The 20,664-nt window shown below is 43.4% G+C and overlaps 1 protein-coding gene across 1 annotated transcript in view; it reads right to left on the bottom strand.

Moving 5' to 3' along the window:
• Positions 1–649: 649 nt before the first annotated feature.
• LOC136874169 (uncharacterized) overlaps positions 650–20,664 on the bottom strand; it is a 41,504-nt gene continuing 21,489 nt past the window's right edge. The window contains exon 3 of the mRNA XM_067147751.2: positions 650–987. Coding sequence (XP_067003852.1) covers positions 758–987 — 230 coding nt within the window. The 3' untranslated portion in view covers positions 650–757. The remainder of the gene's footprint in view (positions 988–20,664) is intronic.

A 20,664-nucleotide genomic window follows, 5' to 3' on the forward strand; every position in this document is an offset into this window, starting at 1 on the left:
AGTGTCCTTCTTTGCTGCAATTGTAAGGAACAGAAACCCCACGCTCAGAAATCTGTCTACGCAGCAGGTATTAATGGCAATTAATATGTCACCACTGCACATCAGGCGACAGGTAGCTGACCTGAGTTTCCTTCATGGGATCTTAAATGGGCATTACCGCTCGGAACATCTTGTCTCACTCTTCTCTCTCTGCGTTCCTTCCCGCTCCACCAGAACCAAAGACTTTCTCCACATTCCCCACACTCAACACTCAATACTTCAACGATCTTTCCTAATCCGCCTCCCAACACTCTTTAACAATATTAACAGGAGACAAGAGCTTGATATAGCATCAAATAAAAGTGTATTCGAGAGGTGTGTAAATAGTATCTTAAAGATAAGTTGATGTGAAGGGATTATACCGCCATCTTGACCCACGATGACTTGGCTATGAACATGGACATTCTCATGGTTTTCGATTTGGACAGTTGTTATTAGTAGGTTGTGTACCTGATCTTATTATATTTTGTTATGTTTATAATGTTTTATTATGAAAGTTTACGTTTGTTAAATAGTCTGTTGACAGTGCAAGTGAAATTTGCTCAGTGTAGCTGTATCTTGTGCTTCGTGAATAAATAAATAAATAAATAAATAAATAAATAAACATGAAGACTATTTAAAATTTATTACTAAATTTCATATTTTTACATTCTCAGAGGAAAGGAATTGATATTTTTGATGTGAACTGTGATATTTTAGCTTCTTGCAGTTGTGTATATTAGGCAGATGGACAGGTAGCTTCAGACTCCCATGTGAAGTGATGATGATGTCCTGACATTCCTGCATGCTCCACGGCATGAAGGACTTCTTCTATCTTCTCCGAGCTGATTGGTAGCTGTTTACTTATCAGTATACAGACAGGTTCTGCATGATTTGGAATACAACCAGCTATTGCCATGATAGTAAAATCTGTAGACAAGTAGATCACCTGCACTGTGCGTTCTTCACCTGAAACACCGCAAGAAACAGAACGAAAAATAATATTGAAGAATATGAGGATCATCCTCACAGAGGCTAATATAATTATTTTAGTTGTTCTGAATGAGTACCTTACAAGAAGTACATATTAAAGAAGTTGGCAATGTCATTGTCTCCAAAGTTCAATTAATGGGGTGATCCACTAAAATGGCTATAATTGTACAGACATGTGTGCATTGCATACATGTTTGCAGTGGTAACAGAAATAGTTTCAGATTCACTCGTGAAATGACAAATTTAAGTAGGAGTATGTGTTTAAAGGGTTGCTTAGAAGGGCTCTGGACCAATTAAAACAGAAAAATAATTGCATTAACCCTTTCAGTCATGAATTTTATTGTTTTGAGAAAAAAATGTATTTCTTATTGAGACTTAGTGTGTAATTAGTCACTTCACCCAGTTTCATAGTCATATCATCACTCCTATGCCAAAACCTCAAATCTGACAACGCTTTTCCTATCAGTTATTTCCCCTTAAGACTGGTCACGCCTCCTAGCCACGTATTGATATACAGTCCGTCAGAACAAGTTTTGTTGAGTTCGTTTTTCTATAAGAATGTGTAAAGGAAACAGGGTTGCAGTGGTAACAGAAATAGTTTCAGATTTACTCGTGAAATGATAAATTTAAGTAGGAGTATGGATTTAAAGGGTTGCTTAGAAGGGCTCTGGACCAATTAAAACAGAAAAATAATTGCATTAACCCTTTCAGTCATGAATTTTATTGTTTTGAGAAAAAATGTATTTCTTATTGACACTTAGTGTGTAATTAGTTACTTCACCCAATTTCATAGTCATATCATCATTCCTATGCCAAAACCTCAAATGTGACAACGCTTTTCCTATCAGTTATTTCCCTTAAGACCGGTCACGCCTCCTGGCCACGTATTGATATACAGTCCATCAGAACAATTTTTGCTGAGTTCATTTTTCTATAAGAATGTGTAAAGGAAAATGAAACTTAAATACATAATATTCTAGAAGTGGGTGAATGGGTCATGCAAACAAATATTCCTGCAGTACGGTACAGTAAAGTTCATCTTTCTTTACACATTCTTATAGGTAAATGAACCAATGAAATTTGTTCTGATGGACTGCATACCAATATGTGGCTGGTAGGAATAACCAGTCTTAAGGGAAATATTGGATAGTAGGAGCACTTTCACATTTGCGGTTTTTTCATAGGAGCGACGGTATGTCTTACGATATACGAGATGTTTGATGTCCATTTTTGTGGACGTATTTCAGAAGTGCTTTGTGGTGGGTAGCCTACACATTGAAAGTTTGGAAAACTAAAGTAAACACAATAATTTTTTAGTATCATTATCTTCATATTTGTTCCAATATGGTAACACAAAACTCTGTATCACTATGAAATTACAAGAAGTGCAACAGTATTTATCAGTCACATGTGAACAGGAAGTCTCCATCTTGTCTTCTGCACTTTTCAAATCAGTGTTCTCACCTGGGGGCAGCACCTTCCATGAATTATTGCTCAAAACGAATCAGAGTAGCCAAACAAATGACTTGAAACACAAAAGTAACCCTCTGGATGCCCGATATATTAAGCTAAAAGGGTTAAATTAGTTGTATTAGACCGTGGTATATTTACAAATTAAGATACATTTTTAAGAAAATGCAAAATAAAGGGTACAGGGACCTGGAAGTCAAGTAGGGATGACATAAAAATGTTAGTGCTCAACTGTAGAAGTATTGTAAAAAAAAAAAAGGAATAGAATTAAGTGATTTAATAGATATAAACTTACCAGATATTGCAAGAGGAGTTGAATCATGGCTGAGAAATGATATAATGGATGCAGAAATTTTCTCACGAGGCTGAAGTGTGTATTGTAGAGATAGGATAGGAATGGTGGGAGGAGGAATGTTCATTTTGGTGAAAGAAGAATTTGTAAGCTACGAAAAAGTTAAGGATGAAAAACATGAAATTCTGGGTGTAAGGCTCTTCTCTAAAGATAATAGGCAACTTGATGTCTTTGGCGTGTACAGACTGGAAAATGGTAGCATGAATGCTGATTCAGAATTATTTGATAAGATAATCAGCTCTGTGGGAAATGACTTGGAAAAGAACGTGATTGCAGCGGGAGATCTGAATTTACCAAATGTCAATTGGGAAGGTAATGTGAATGACAGGAAGCATGACCAACAAATGGCAAATAAGCTAATATGGGACGGACAGCTGATTCAGAAAGTGATGGAACCAACTAGAGGGAAAAATATCCTGGTCGTGGTGCTGGTAAAACCAGATGAGTTCTATAGAGAAGCCAGAGCAATAGATGGTGTTAGTGATCAGAAACCTGTTTTTGTCATAGTTAGAAATAAATGTAATAGAAAGGAATGTCTTAAAAGTAGAACTATTAGGCAGTACCATATGACTGTTAAAATAGGCATGAGGGAGATTAACAAAAAGTAACTATGCTTGGTGGAAAATGGTAAATAAAACTGTAAACAGACTCTGGGATGGATTTAAAGCAATTGTTGTGGAATGTAAAAACAGGTATGTACCTTTAAAGGTGGGGAGTTAGAAATGGCTGTGGAAGTAAGGAGAAATTGAAGGAACTTACTAGAAAATTGAATCTAGCAAAGAAGGCAGCTAAGGATAACATGATGGCAAGCATAATTGGCAGTCATACAAATTTTAGTGAAAAATGGAAGGGTATGTATAGGTATTTTAAGGCAGAAACAGGTTCCAAGAAGGACATTCCAGGAATAATTAATGAACAAGGGGAGTGTGTATGTGAAGATCTTCAAAAGGCAGAAGTATTCAGTCAGCAGTATGTAAAGATTGTTGGTTTCAAGGATAATGTCGAGATAGAGGAGCAGACTAAGGCCAAAGAAGTAATAAAATTTACATATGATAACAATGACATTTACAATAAGATACAAAAGTTGAAAACTAGAAAAGCGGCTGGAATTGATCAGATTTCTGGGGGTATACTAAAGACAATGGGTTGGGATATAGTACCATATCTGAAGTACTTATTTGATTATTGTTTGGTCGGAGGAACTATACCAGATGAATGGAGAGTTGCTATAGTAGCCCCTGTGTATAAAGGAAAGGGTGATAGACATAAAGCTGAAAATTACAGGCCAGTACGTTTGACATGCATTGTAAGTAAGCTTTGGGAAGGCATTCTTTCTGATTATATTAGACATGTTTGTGAAATTAATAACTGGTTCGATAGAAGGCAATTCGGTTTTAGGAAAGATTATTCCACTGAAGCTCAACTTGTAGGATTCCAGCAAGATATAGCAGGTATCTTGGATTCTGGGGGTCAAATGGACTGTATCGCGATTGACCTGTCTAAAGCATTTGATAGGGTGGATCATGGGAGACTACTGGCAAAAATGAGTGCAATTGCACTAGACAAAAGAGTGACTGAATGGGTTGCTATATTTCTAGAAAATAGATCTCAGAGAGTTAGAGTAGGTGAAGTTTTGTCTGACCCTGTAATAGTTGAGAGGGGAGTTCCTCAGGGCAGTGTTATCGGACCTTTATGTTTTCTTATATATATATATAAATGATATGAGTAAAGGAGTGGAATCGGAGGTAAGGCTTTTTGCGGATGATGTTATTCTCTATAGAGTGATAAATAAGTTACAAGATTGTGAGCAACTGCAACGTGACCTCGAAAATGTTGTGAGATGGACAGCAGGCAATGGTATGTTGATAAACGGGGTTAAAAGTCAGGTTGTGAGTTTCACAAATAGGAAAAGTCCTCTCAGTTTTAATTACTGCGTTGATGGGGTGAAAGTTCCTTTTGGGGATCATTGTAAGTATCTAGGTGTTAATATAAGGAAAGATCTTCATTGGGGTAATCACATAAATGGGATTGTAAATAAAGGGTACCGATTTCTGCACATGGTTATGAGGGTGTTTAGGGGTTGTAGTAAGGATGTAAAGGAGAGGGCATATAAGTCTCTGGTAAGACCCCAACTAGAGTATGGTTCCAGTGTATGGGACCCTCACCAGGTTTACCTGATTCAAGAACTGGAAAAAATCCAAAGAAAAGCAGCTCGATTTGTTCTGAGTGATTTCCGACAAAAGAGTAGCGTTACAAAAATGTTGCAATGTTTGGGTTGGGAAGAATTGAGAGAAAGGAGAAGAGCTGCTCGACTAAGTGGTATGTTCTGAGCTGTCAGCGGAGAGATGGCGTGGAATGACATTAGTAGACGAATAAGTTTGAATGGCGTTTATAAAAGTAGGAAAGATCACAATATGAAGATAAAGTTGGAATTCAAGAGGACAAACTGGGGCAAATATTCATTTATAGGAACGGGAGTTAGGGATTGGAATAACTTACCAAGGGAGATGTTCAATAAATTTCCAATTTCTTTGAAATCATTTAGGAAAAGGCTAGGAAAGCAACAGATAGGGAATCTGCCACCTGGGCGACTGCCCTAAATGCAGATCAGTATTGATTGATTGATGATTGATTGATAGGTAAGGTAAGGGTTATTCTGCCCGAAGGCAGGTCTGAACCTCCGCAGAGGTGTTCCTGAGCCGGAGTTTACGTGTGGTAGGGTGGCCAGTTCCTTTCCGCTCCTCCATTCCCTTACCCCCCCACCAACAGCGCGTGGCAACCCATCCAACTCCTGACCACGCCCAATGTTGCTGAACTTCAGAGATCTCACGGGATCCGGTGTTTCAACACGGCTACGGCCGTTGGCTAAGGAATGGTAAAGACCCATTATATAATGATAGATAAGTAAAGAGACTAAGTAGGAGGTGCAGACTGGAAAGAAATAGAGTTTGAAAAGGCTGTGGATTAAAAGGAAATTGAAGGACCTTACTAGGAAATTGAATCTAACAAAGAAGTCAGTTAAGGATAACATGATGGCAAGCATAATTGCCAGGCATACAAATTTTAATGAAAAATGGAAGGGCATTTATAGGTGCTTTAAGGCAGAAACAGTTTCAAAGAAGGACATTCCAGGAATAATTAATGAACAAGGGAATGTGTATGTGAGGATTGTTGGTTGCAAGGATAATGTCCAGATAGAGGAGGTGACTAATGCTGAAGAAGTTTTAAAATTTACATATGATAACAATGACATTTACAATAAGGTATGAAAGTTAAAAACTAGAAAAGCAGCTGGAATGGATCAAACTTCTGGGGATATACTAAAGACAATGGGTTGTGATATAATACCATATCTGAAGTACTTATTTGATTATTGTTTGGTTGAAGGATCTATACCAAATGAATGGAGAGTTGCTATAGTAGCCCCTGTGTATAAAGGAAAGGGTGATAGACAAAAAAGCTGAAAATTACAGACCATAAGTTTGACATGCGTTGTATGTAAGCTTTGGGAAGGCATTCTTTCTGATTATATTAGTCATGTTTGCAAAATTAATAACTGTTTTGATAGAAGGCAATTCGGGTTTAGGAAAGGTTATTCCACTGAAGCTCAACTTGTAGGTTTCCAGCAAAATGTAGTAGATATCTTGGATTCAGGAGGTCAAATGAACTGTATCACGATTGACCTGTCTAAAGCATTTGATAGTGTTTGTCATGGGAGACTACTGGCAAAAATGAGTGCAATTGGACTAGACAAAAGAGTGAATGAATGGGTTGCTATATTTCTAGAAAATAGATCTCAGAGAATTAGAGTAGGCAAATCTTTATCTTTTTTCTCAAATGATTTCAAAGATTTTGGAAATTTACTCTACCATGCTCTTTTCCAAACTAACATACACTCACGCGTACACACTCATGCACACCCTATAGTAGTTACATTGATATGCTGATAAATGTCATAATAATAGGTGACACTATGTTTAAACACTTTACAACAGTTACGCATTGTGCTCACTATTACACTATTATTATTTATTTATTTATTTATTTATTTATTTATTTATTTATTTATTTAAAAAGAAAATACTCATTTTACAAACAAACTGTAGTACTAAAACTGAAATTTTCCTTTAGCCACACTACTGCCAACAACTCTGTTCTGAGAACATGGCATCAACTGTAAACTGGAATTACCCTGCACCATTAGGATCTAACTTGTCCGACTCATTGGCTGAATGGTCAGTGTTAAGGCCTTCGATTCCCGGCCAGGTAGGGGATTTTAATTGTGTCTAATTAATTCTTCTGGCTTAAGGACTTGGTGTTGGTGCTTGTCTCAACAGTTTCCTCTTCATATTCAGTCAACACAGTACACTACCAACCACCACAGAAACATGCAATAATGATTACATCCATCCATATACATAGGTTTGGCATGAAAAAGGGCATTCGGCTATAAAACAGGGCCAAGTCCATATATGTGATGCAGTTTGTACCTGCGACCCCACAGATGTGGGAAAAGTGGTAGAAGAAGATTGGGATCTAACATCTTGTTCCAATCCACTACCACAGGTTTGGTTGTTGGATCAGTTTAAGTGGAGATCCATGAAACCATGGTTGTTGTGGAGGAAAATTTGAAGCAGCATGATTATATATTGTGGGCCTTCCAGTCCAATAATATCTTCTACTGTACAAACTTGTAACGTGCTCCTGCCATAACCCTTCGATCTACGTTTGTACAAGCTTCTGGAAACATCGTCGCATCTACGTCTCCATATACTCTGCAATATCTACATTTCTATTGGACTATATGCTCTCTTTTATTATTATATTTATCTGCCTTTGTCATCTATACATCTACATATCATTGGATTAACCTTACTTTGTGCTCACCCGTCTTTCCGCTCGTGCAACTCTCAACATACTGACTGTCGTCCTGTGTCTGCTTTACACCACCTAGGTCATCTGACACATCACTTAAACCTTCTAGAATAGACTGGTCTTCGCTTCCGGGCGTGTATATATTGGACTGCCTCGCCCTCGCAATGGGGAAGGATGAGCTGACTGTTGTAGCGGAAGGACGAACGTGCCTCTCGCTCTGCTATTTCTCTCCTTGCCAGGCGCTCAGTACTTCTTAAGTGCTAACCAGGCTGCTGTACTTATTAGTACGACTTCGAAAGAGCTTTGTCTGAGCTGAGCACTTCTAAGTGGAGTTTATTTTCAGGAGGACCAGGATGGAGAAGCTATTCATCACCGGGGTGCCGGACAACTACGACTATAAGGGAGCTCTAGAGGGAGCACTGGCTGTGCTCAGAAGAGTAACTGCCCCCGACGTTAGACTCCCGGCGCTTGTGGTGTTCAACCGGTGGGGGAAGCCCACCTACCTAGAGACGCTCTGCATACTCGAAATCCTCGAGAACATCGCGGAGTCCATTGGAGAGACGGCCTACGAGATCATCGGCGAGGTGATCCCCTTCCGGGCGGTCATCATCCGCCCTAAGGACGCAACCAGCTTCAGGGTCTACGAGGAGCAGGCGTCCCAACATTTCCAAGTTGCCCGGCTACCAGGACTCAGGGAGCACCTGGACGTCTCAGGCTACCAGGAGGCAGCCACGCAGACGGAGCCGGGGACCGAGGACGACGGCGGCGCAACCCCAGTTGGAAAGCTGTACTTTACGAAGTACACGCAGACCAACAAGGCTGCCAACCAGGATCATCGACCACCTACCAGGATGAAGTGGACGCAGACACAGGCCTACCAGGAAGGGCCTGTTACCCGGGCGCAAACCTGGAAAGCGCCCGTGATGGTGGAGAGCAGTACAGCAGTGGAGAAGGACGCCCCCTGGCGTTCTGAAGCTGCTGCCCAGGCCCAGCCTTTCTGCATGTCTGTCGAGCTGCAGACCTCGATGTGCACCCCTCAGGACAGGGAACGCAGTCGAGTGTTAGCACCGACGCCACCGCCGCCAGCCAGGAGAAGGAAGAAGACGGCGACGCAGCAGAACCACCAGCTACCCCGGGGTCACCAGGTCAGGAGAAGGGCCACCAGGACGAGGCCTCTTCCCGTGCCGAGAAGCAACCCTCGGGAAGAAGAAGACGATGCCGAACCAGGAAGCAGAAGGCGACGCCGGCCCATCAGGAGAGGACCGCCCAGCTGCAACCCAGGACTGTTCCCAGGACAGCAGTCTACCGAGGAGCCAATCAGGAGAGGAACTCAGCGGGTGGCAGCAGCCAGGCCCATCAGGAGAGGGCCGCCCCACCGCAACCCAGGACTGCTCCCAGGACAGCAGTCTACGGAGGAGCCAATCAGGAGAGGACCTCAGCGAGTAGCGGCAGTCAGGTGAGAGTGAAACGTCCCCCTCAGCAGCTCTTGCAGTGTTTCCGCTGTCTGAGGTGGGGCCACCGTCAGGTCAGCTGTGGGCTCCAAGTGAGGTGCAACCGCTGTGGTGGTGATCACCACTACACGGCCTGCACAACACTTAAGGAGGCGCTGGTGTGCGCCAACTGCTCTGGGCGCCACCCGGCCTCCCATTGCAGTTGCCCTGTCTACCAGGCCATAGCGCGGGCAGAGAGGAAGGAGGCCCCCACCTAGGCGGGCTTGGCCTCATTCTCCGGGATCGGAGGCTGGGTACGAGGGACCCCAAGGAGGTGGTGCCGTGCGGCGGGCCCTAGTGACACTCGGCGAATGGCTCCACAGCCGGCAAGGCCCGCGCTAGTCACAGCAGTGCCCCGACGGACTGATCCCCTGGCAGACGGAATGGCGAGGAATGGGTTTATGACTTGTGCATGTTACTTGTTCCTAACTAACACTACCTCTGGACTTTTTCAGCCCACATCCTTGCATGTGCTATCACAAGATGTCAGGTTTTACATGTAGGCTATTTCTCTTTTCTGCCTATGTGGTTTTTCCCTGACCCTTCAATACCATACTTTAACACTATCCAACCAATGCAAACCTTGCCTGGTAGCGTGTCTGACATGGAAACAGGCAGATACTCCTTGTATCACTTCCCACTCTCCCCTGCTGTCTCTTTCTTCTTAGAAATAATAGCATGTCGGAGGCCATGTAGATTGAGTCGATGGTCACGCGGGGGGAGCGGGCTTCGGGGGGCCCCCCCGAAAAAAAACTCGCAATGGGGACACGAACTCTCAAAACCTCGCTGTACGTAGATGTATCTTCGTAGCAGCACCTCCAGTGTCTTTTGATCGGCCGGGTGGCTTCTTCACATCTATAATAACAGCTCCCACCGACCTGAATCAGCATAACGGCCGACTCCTAGTTGGATGTCAGCCTCCCTATTACGCTCAACAATGACGACCACCACCACTACCACCACAACGACTTCCGCCCTCACCTCCCCCCCCCCCTCTGACGACTATTACGTCTTCCCATCCTACACCACTTATGCCCTCATCTTTCTCCGTGCCACAAACTTTTCCTCTGATCAGTGTGCCACTTCCTCGCTTTTTGCGCCGCAGTTCACCATTTGTCTCTTCGTCTGCACAGCCACTATCTACGACACTGTCAACTCCAGCCGCATCAGCATTGGCCGCCCGTCAACCAGCATCACCGCCATCGACATCAGATACCAACACAGTCTTCAGTTGCGTCGTTCGCGGCGTCGACCAACTCATCTCCGTAACAGAAGTCCAACGCCAGCTACGCCATCACGCCATACCAGTCCGGAGGGCGTTTCGGATCTTCAACTCCACGGGCCCAAGATACTTAGTGCGCCTACAGCTACCCACTGCAACAGCCGTTGACCATCTCATCGCCACCGGTGCCCCCATCTATGGTCGTCTCCATAACGTCGAACCCTCTCGTTCCCCTCCACAATCAAGACATCCCCTAACCACACCACGTCGCCGCACTCGGTCTGATCATCCTCTTTTTCAACCACCACACCCAACCCCACAACGTCTCCCCCATTTAATATTTCCTTCCCACCGCCGCCAACCCTCGAACATCTCCGACAACTCACAACTATACTTTATCATATCGCCTCCACACTTTACCACCTCACCCTTCCCCGCAACTTCCCTTTAAGCACTTCCGTATAAACGTCCATTTCTTCCCATCTCCATAACCAAGAGAACCCATCTTCTCTTCTCATTAAATATTCACATCGCTTTACCCATCCTCTTCATTCAGCCACATCGCACTGCTCTCTTCGCATCTCCCGGCCCGAGCGAGAGCGTCACTCTCTAAGGAGCCCACCCCACCCCTTCAGGGTGGGGAATGAAAACGTGAAAACGTAACGTAACCTCGCAATGTTTCAATTGCAGCATTACCCGGAACAGTGGAAAAAGGCGAGAATCCTTGTATTTGGCAAACCAGGCAAGGACAAATCTGATGCTTGTTCTTTTAAGGGGCCTAACATAGCAGTGTAGCCCCAGGCGGGAGCTGCGTACGTTATTATTGGCCTAATTAGGGCCCAAGGACAAATCTAACCCTAATAATTACAGGCCCATCAGCCTCCTGGACGCCCTCATTTTCTTTTTTTTTGCTAGTTGCTTTACGTCGCACCGACATAGATACGTCTTATAGCGACGATTGGACAGGAAAGGGCTAGGAGTGGGAAGGAAGCGGCCGTGGCCTTAATTAAGGTACAGCCCCAACATTTGCCTGGTGTGAAAATGGGAAACCACGGAAAACCATTTTCAGGGCTGCCGACAGTGGGGTTCGAACCTACTGTCCCCCGAATACTGGATACTGGCCGCACTTAAGCGACTGCAGCTATCGAGCTCGGTTTGGACGCCCTCAGCAAAGTATTCGAGAAAATACTGCTGAAAAGGCTAACAGCACATATTAAGGAAAAAGGAATCATTCGAAATGAACAATTCGGTTTTAGGAACGGCCACTCCACCCCGCAACTGCTTACCCGGGTCATAGAACAAGCGACCGTCGGATTAAACAAGCGGAGGGACACAGGCACGGTATTCCTTGATATCCAGAAGGCATTTGATAAAGTCTGGCACGAAGGGCTATTAGCGAAATTTATAGACCTCGAATTCCACCCAGGGTACATAAGATTAATTAAATCATACCTGGAAGGCCGAGAGTTCCAAGTAGATGTTCACAACACACTGTCAAGCACGCGACCGATCAGGGCGGGCGTAGCCCAGGGGTCACTAATAGTCCAATCCTGTTCATCCTATTTACGAATGACATGCCGACAGCGGAACTCACTACCACCCACCTCTACGCGGATGACACTGCTATCACATTACAACACCCTCAGCTAGCATGCACCCGAAAGAGACTATACAAGTAGCACTGCGAACCCTCGAGCCCTGGCTAACCAAATTGCGCATCAAGGTCAACGTTGACAAATGCCAAGCTGTGTTGTTCATTAGGAAGAACAGAAGCACACATAGGCCAGCCAATATCAAACCGCTCAAACAATTTAATCAAGATATAGCATGGCACGACAAGGTCAAATATCTAGGAGTAGTTCTAGATAAAAAAACTAACTATGCTACATCACATTAAAGACATCCAGCGGAAAACTCATGCACGACTGTCACAGCCCCTATACTGAATAAAAGATCCAGTATTAACAAGAGAGTAGCAATCAACATGTACAAGGCCCTAATTAGGCCAATAATAACGCACGCAGTCCCCGCCTGGGGCTACACTGCTATGACGAACCTGGATAAGCTGGAACTGATACAAAACAAATGCATTCGAGCAGCGACTAGACTCCCGTATGACACACCAATACGCCACCTACGCTCAATTGCGAAAGTCAGCTCGATAAGGCAACACATACGGAAACAAACGCTCCGAATGTACACGAAGTCATGGGGTAATAAGATCAACTCACTAGTCAGTGGAATAGAATGCTACGACGTCGATCTATACACCAAATACCCCACGCCGAAGCACATTCTGCTCAGCCACAGGGAAAGTAGGCCGGGAGTCCACAAACGCCTCCCCGCCTTCTAAGCTGACACCAACTCACTACACCGCTCCACTTAATATTACGCACACACACCACACTGCAGACACCTGTATATATGTACATGTATATCTATGTCTTTTATCCTATGTTACAGCAAATACAGTAGAGATAATACGCGACACTGAGCGAGATATCGAGGGACAGCTACTGGAGCTCAGTCTAGCGGATAGACCTGAACAGTACTGATTCTCTCATAAGAGCACGTGTATTCTTGTGTGAAGTTTTAGGTGTTATTTATGCGTTTTCAGTGAGTTGACATAAATAAATAGTAGTGTGTGTCATTCTTTGATATCTCCTCTCAACATCAGGGAAAAGGTATGTGCTGTGTTTGGCTGCAGTAATTACGAAGTAGAGAAAAATGCGCGGTCGTTCTTCAGGTTCCCTCGTGACAAGAGCATGTAAGTAATATTGTGTTTGCATATATATTCTTCCAGTGACAGAGATTTTTATAGTACTTCATAATCTTCTGACCTGCTCGACCCATATTTTAACTGGCTTAAAGTGTAATACGCATATTTTATTGTCTAGTGCAGCAGTTAACCTTCAATACCGATGTGTTGTTGTAGGTGTGATCTGTGGGTTTTGAAATGTCACAGAAGTGATTTGGATAAGGTGTACAAGAAAGAAGGGGCGTTATGCTTGTATAAGAATTATAAGATCTGTTCAGATCATTTCCAGGCCAGCGGCTTTAAAAATCCTCGACTATACAGCCAAGGTTATGTTACATTTTTACTCTAATTGTACGTAAATATTCCTCAAAAGCATCACTATCAACAACATTTTCACACTTTTCTTTCTTTTATCCCTCTTCTCAGATTAAAGCTGGGATTTTATAGATTATCTTTCCGTTAGTAGGCTTCATGTTAAGAGGAAAATTGTCCAGCTATTAAATGTTAATTCGCCGGGCTGAGTGGCTCAGACGGTCAAGGCGCTGACCTTCTGACCCCAACTTGGCAGGTTCGATCCTGGCTCAGTCCGGTGGTATTTGAAGGTGCTCAAATACGTCAGCCTCGTGTCGGTAGATTTACTGGCACGTAAAAGAATTCCTGCTGGACTAAATTCCGGCACCTCGGCGTCTCCAAAAACCGTAAAAGAGTAGTTAGTGGGACGTAAAAAATAACATTATTATTATTATTGTACCGGGTGGTACACCTCCACGCCGCTAATTTAAATGCGCGCCAGTTAAAACTCCTCTGCTGGAGGAAGTCTGAACTTTATTGACAGTATTAATTTTCTACCGTCTCAGAAGATGTCACCACGTGGAAAATTTTGAGTTTTTGAACTGTGTCATTTTTGATGTGTTTTTGTTTCACTTGAAGTAAGAAGTGTGAACTTTCTCTTCTAGAGGACATTACTGAAGATCTACAATAGTGCAATCTAGTGCGGAGTCAAGAACTATTTTTTTTGGAGAAAATTTAATTTCAAGAGTTTGTTCTTTGTTAAATTTCTTTCTATCATTGTTTAAGTTGGCAATATTTACCCCTTTCTTCCCCTTATTATGAATGTATCCAATCCCGAATTTCTTCAATTAATTTCTATCCAATCAGATGTATCTTCCCCCAACTTGAATCTGTTGCGGGGTCCTACCCAATAAAGCGTTTGTGGGAGGGTGTTTTCATTCCCCTAACGCCTAGAAACTTCCGCGAGAGGATATAAACTGCTGATTTTTGGGTCTCTCGGCCACTTGTGTTCCATCTTTCAGTGTGTTAAGTACATAGCAGGGGGCGGGAAGCGCCTCTTTCTTCGGCAGCGGTCAACAACAAGGTAATGGCCGATTAATAAATTCTTTCTTTGCTAGCTCAGCAGTTTAACTTTCGGGGCGGGTTCTAAGCGTTCCACTATGTAACCTTTTCCTAAAATGTAACTTCTCTTTCATCTATTCTCTTGTAAAGCTACATACTGGGATAGAGAGTGCTAACCCTCTCGAGCTCCCACTCACATTGTCTTGAGGTGAACTTATTTTTCTCAACCAATTCTTCCGTAATGTAATGTAAATTGCTATTAAGTCACCTCTGTAGTATGGGATTAGTCCTTGTATTAACGGCCTAGTGCCAAGTAGGTCTTAAGCAAAGTGTATTAGGAGTGCAAGTTCGCCTCCTCTCAAATTGTATTTTAGAGGTCATGTATTAATCTTTTTGTTATTTAACAGACCTCAGTAGGTTGGGTATTTTGCCCCTGTGTATATGTCCTTTGAGGACGGCTTAAAGGTGGAGTTCGGAGTGGCCTATGATAGGCTTGTATTTTAGGGGAAAGTTGCCCTTTTTGAAAATTGTGTTTCTGCCTCAAGGAGGCTTTTGGATGTAATCGGAAGCAGATGTTTCTGGCATGTTTGGGGGTTTTCGGCCCCTTTGTTGTATGGTGTTCATTGTAAGGTTGGGCTCATTGCTCAAGAATTATGTTTCTGACTTTTGAAGCCCCAAATGGGGTACCTATGTAAATGTATTTGTCAATCGTGTTTCGGCTACTAAGTACCTGTTCTATTTGTTGTTATCTAATTTTGAAAAGAAAATATAACCTTGTTAAATTTTAAAATTAATTTCACTTTAGTAGCTTGAGACCCATTCACCACCCAGCACCTTCTTTCATGCATAACTACCACCAAAACACGGTAACAAGTGGTAGCAGAGCGTGGTTGAATGGGTCTCAATTTAGCCCCTTTTGACGGCTAAATATTGTTTGTTCCGAACTCTAACCATTTTCTCAGTTGCTGGAATTTTTTGACCTTTTCAAAATTGGTCTGTCATCATGCCCGGCCCTCGCGATGTTCTCCTTCTTAACTATTTGCGCAAGGAGGAGTTGATCTATGAATTAACTATCAGAAATGTGCAATCTGGAGGCACGGTTGCAATAGACACTAACAAGCTTAGAGAGTCCCTGGATTTGCCCATTTCCATCCCCAATTTGGGAGAGAAAGAAATTGACGATTCTCTTTCCACGATCACGGAGAATGTTACTGGGCTAGCTTCTGTAGTTAGTTTTTTTGATGAAAATGATCCGTCTCCGAATCAAATTAAGCGTGTGCAAGGCAGGCTATATCATTTTTCGAATAGGGTTAACGATCTGTTGTCTCTAAAACTGAATGACGTTCAGAGGAAGGAAGCTAGTAAGCTCCTGGAAAATATTTCCGAATTATCTAGTAAGGTCACTCAATTGTTAACTGGGGAAGTTCCTCCCAAATCTGATCAGCCCACCATAGTGAATGTAGGTAGCGAGGAAGAACCTGCTAAGGGAGAAGTAAATAGGAAAACCATCGCTGCTCAAACTATCTCTGCCCCATTGGACAACGAGTCTGAACGCCGTGCATCGCTGAGTAACATCCGATCTGAATTAACTTCTTTGCCATTGAAGCCTTTACCTACTACGTCACCCGGGTTTAGTAGCTTGCCTCATCCATTGGCAATGTTGCTCAGAGGTATTTCTAAGTTTTCCGTTAATACCACCAGTGACGTAATTTCATTTTTAAGATTTCTAGTGGAATTTCAGGATCATGCCCTTGTTTTTTCTCTTTCTCCATGTCAAATCTTGCAAATTATCTATCCGTATGCTATTGGTATTCTCTCTGACAAAATAGTTAGAGCCATTGCCGAGCAATCTTCTATTGAGGATTTCCATGCCCATTTGCTAGCTAACTTCATCCCGGCTAGGGCCAGGTCCTCCCTTATTCAGAAGTACTATTATCGTGTACAGCGCTTGGATGAAAACTTGGCTGATTTCATACAGGACATTAAGTTTTATACTAGGGTGTTTGCCCTTCATTTTCCTGAAGATCAGATTGTACAGGCTATTGTAGAAGGCATTTCACCATCTTATAGATCATACTTGTGTTTCGCGGCGTGCCCGCAAACCTTCTCTGAACTTGAAGCATTGGCCGTCTCAGCGGAAGGAGTTAGATACGCCGATTCTTTGCGTGTCGCGAAAGAACCCCCGCCTTCCTTTAGTAACACTCGGCCTCCACCTCGCCGACCAGTCAATCCCCGTAAATGTTATGCTTGCGGGTCGCCTGACCATCTGCGCAACAAGTGTCCGCTGATCAAGTCAAGTGGGACAAGGAATGGAACCGGGTCATCACAAGGCTGTTTTAAATGTGGGGCTTTCTCACATATTGCCAAGAATTGTCCCAACTCAAATAGCACCCCCTCCTGCTCAACTTCTGGTGCAAATTCCACCCATGCCAATAATAAAAAGTGACTAGTGGCTCCGGCTGAGTCGACTAATCCATCTTCCCGAGACTCAGCCCTTAGTAAACAGGTTGTAAATGCAGAGAACGATCAGCCTTCAAATTCATCTTTTGAATGCCCTAAAGAATGTCTTAGGATTGCGGCGGATACCCCCGCACCTGTTCCTTTTCTTAAGATTGAGTTAAATAACGAGCCTATAACAGCTCTCTTAGATTCAGGGAGTGTTTGTTCGATTATTTCGGCTGAATGGTATTCTAAATTGAAATCGGTTTGTAAACTTCCTGACTATGTCTCTTCTCCTGTTCAATACATTTCGGCTAATTCATCTCCATTAGAAATTCTAGGTTCCTTACTGGTCAAGATTCGTATTTTTAAGTTTACATGGAAAATTAAATTGTTTGTGGCCAAGCAATTGTCTTGCCCCATTATATTGGGAGCTGACTTTATTTCTCACACTGGTCTTGTGCTCGATCTCCAGTCTAGGTCGTGCACATTCAAATTTGCTTCTAGTTGTAAAATACCACTATTAAAGTGTAATTCTGTGTCATGTTCTTCTATTTCGCCTACCCAGGATGAGATGTTGTTAGACCTTAGACATCTACCTGAGGAGCAGGCTGATAGTATTCGCAAACTGTGTCAGTCGTTTCCCGAGGTGTTCTCTGATACTCTTGGTGTTACTGACCTTATTGAATACAAAATTGAGGTCACGGATTCGATTCCTGTTCGTTTTCCACCGTATAGGCTATCTCCACCTAAAATGAAGGCTCTGAAAGAAATTATCGATCAGATGTTGAAGGATGGTATTATTAGGCCCTCTAAGTCGGCGTATTCATCGCCTATTTTTCTAGTCCCGAAACCCCAAGGAGGCTTCAGGCCTGTCATTGATTACAGGGCTCTCAATCGGAAGGTGGTGTTGCAATCTGTGCCCCTTCCTGACCTTCATTCTTGTTTTTCATGGTTTCGTAAGGCCAAGTTCTTCACCCTCTTGGACTTAAATCAGGCCTATAATCAAATTCCCCTTGCCGAAGAGTCTAAACACCTTACAGCGTTTGCCACGGACTGGAATTTATATGAATACAACCGCGTGCCTTTCGGGCTCCCTACGGGAGCAGCTGTGCTCACTAGGCTACTAGATAGAGTTTTCTCCGACATCAAATTCGAGTACTTATATCACTATTTAGATGATGTCGTCGTATTTTCAGAGACTTTTGAAGAGCATCTAGATCATCTGCGAGAAGTTCTCGATCGCCTTCGTAAAGCTGGGTTAACTGTTAAGTTGTCCAAGGTTGCCTTTGCTAAGCCCTCTATGTCTTTCCTAGGGCATATTGTGTCACCCGATGGTGTAGCAGTCGATCATTCTAGAACACAGGCCATCCGTGATTTTAAACCTCCCAAGGACATTAAAGGTATCGCCAGGTTCATTGGTATGGTGAATTTCTTCAGAAAGTTCATTCCTAACTTTGCTAATAGAGCGGCGCCCTTAAACCTTCTTCGTAGGAAAGGCATCAAATTCGAGTGGGGACCTTCTCAACAAGCCGCTTTTGAAGATCTGAAATTAGCTCTCTGTAATGCCCCTGTCCTTGCTATGCCTGATTTCTCAAAGAAATTCATCGTCCAAACGGACGCGTCATCGTCAGCTGTAGCTGCAGTCCTTCTTCAAGAGACTGAACTAGGGAGGCGACCCATCGCCTATGCATCTAGGACTCTATCGGCTCAAGAAGCCAAGTATTCCATCTATGAGCTCGAAGGGTTGGCAGTCTTATTTGCCTTAGAAAAGTTCCGTCTCTATCTGGAACATGTCAAATTCGACCTGGAAACAGATAATCAAGCCCTAAGCTGGGTCTTAGGTAGGCCGCGTCATACTGGTCGTATAGCCCGCTGGGCTATTCGTATTTCCGCCTTCCAGTTTGATGTTAGACATATCAGAGGTACCGAAAATGTTGTTGCTGATGGACTCAGCCGTATGTTTCATAACGACGTCGAGACCCACGAACCGGTCGATAGTTCATCACCTTCCGAGTCCATACTATCTGGTGTTAATGCCATCTTAACAGATGCTCCCATGCTTTTTAGGGATATTGAGAAATACCAACGTGAAGATCCGACGCTGGCTCCGATAATGGAAACCCTTTCTTCTGGGGAACATGCTGTCCCTTATGTTCTGAGGAATGGTGTTCTATGTTGCCCTTCGAGGCATGATAAGTTGATGAAAGTTGTTGTTCCAGCGGTTCTTGTACCTATGATCTTCAAGTATTATCATGAGACCCCATTAGGAGGGCATCTTGGAATCTTTAAAACCCGTGAAAAGATTCGTGAAATGTTCATCTGGAAAGGTATGGACGGCGAAATTCGTGAACTTGTAAAAGCTTGTAAATCTTGTTTGCTCAGTAAACCAACCATGTCCACCAAGGTAGGCCTCTTGTCTTCGCATCAAGCATCGCGCCCCATGGAACGCCTGTATATTGATTATGTAGGACCCTTCCCCCAGTCGAAGGGAAATGCCAACAAATTCATCTTTGTATGTGTAGATGGTTTTACAAGATTTTCGTGGTTATTTCCGACTAAGCTGGCTACCGCTCAGTCTACAATTACTTGCTTAAATTCTATTTTTGCTTCTTTTGGTCCGTGCCAATATATTGTATCTGATAATGCTAAGGCTTTTACATCTAATTTATTTCGTAAATTCTGTTTTGACTTATCCATCTCTCATGTAACTACTTCTGCTTATTACCCTCAACCATCTCTGGCTGAACGGGTTAATCGTAATCTCAGGTCCGCACTGATTGCCTATCATCATGATGATCATTCCAGGTGGGACACGTCCCTGCATTGGTTAGCTTTTGCTTTGAATTCAGCGGTTCATGAATCTCACAAGTGTACTCCAGCTTCTTTGATGTTTAAGTTTGTTCCCAACACGCCGCTCTCTAACCTCTGGTCTCTGAGTGACATTCTCCCCGAGACAATAGATCCGGACAACATTAAAGATCTTTGGAAGAAGGCTAAAGCTAATCTTAAAGTATCTCATGAAAAGGTTAGGGAAAGGTATGATCGTGGACGGAGACCCACCCCTTTAAAGGTAGGTGACCAAGTAATGGTCAAAAATTTTGTTCCCGCGGGCAAGCTTGCCCCCAGATTCCATGGGCCATGTATTATTCTCGATTTCCTCACCCCGGTTACGTTGTTATTAAGCAATCCAGCCACCGAGAGGATATTTAGGGTTCACCTGTCACAGGTGAAACCAGTGTAAATTTTGTGTCAACTTGCTTCATATAATTTGAAAGGAATATGAAGGATATATTTTTTTGAGTTCAACTTTTAAGGCTTTCTGCCCCTTCTATAATATTTTGTCTTATATGTAAGCCTCTTGTAAAACCTTCCCCGATCCGTTAAACTGCCATTCTGTCCTTGCCTCGGCCATTACCACGCTCCCGTCTCCTGCTCCACCTTACACAGTGGCTTAACTTATGCCATGGATATTTGCACGCCGCTGGCCCCTCAACCTCTCCATAAGCCTGTACCCTCAAAGAAGATGATGGTCCAACACAATTCTGCCGCCAAGCTTTAATGTTTCAGTGCCCCCGCAGCCGCGCGACGCCGTGCAGCTACTGGAGCAGAGGACGGGCCCCCTCGGCCCCAGCGAGGACGACGTGTGCACGGCGAGCCGGAGCTCTCCTCCCGGCCAAGGCTGATGTGCGGC

This window comes from Anabrus simplex, chromosome 5 (genome assembly GCF_040414725.1).
Source record: "Anabrus simplex isolate iqAnaSimp1 chromosome 5, ASM4041472v1, whole genome shotgun sequence".
Classification (NCBI taxonomy): Eukaryota; Metazoa; Arthropoda; class Insecta; order Orthoptera; family Tettigoniidae; genus Anabrus; species Anabrus simplex.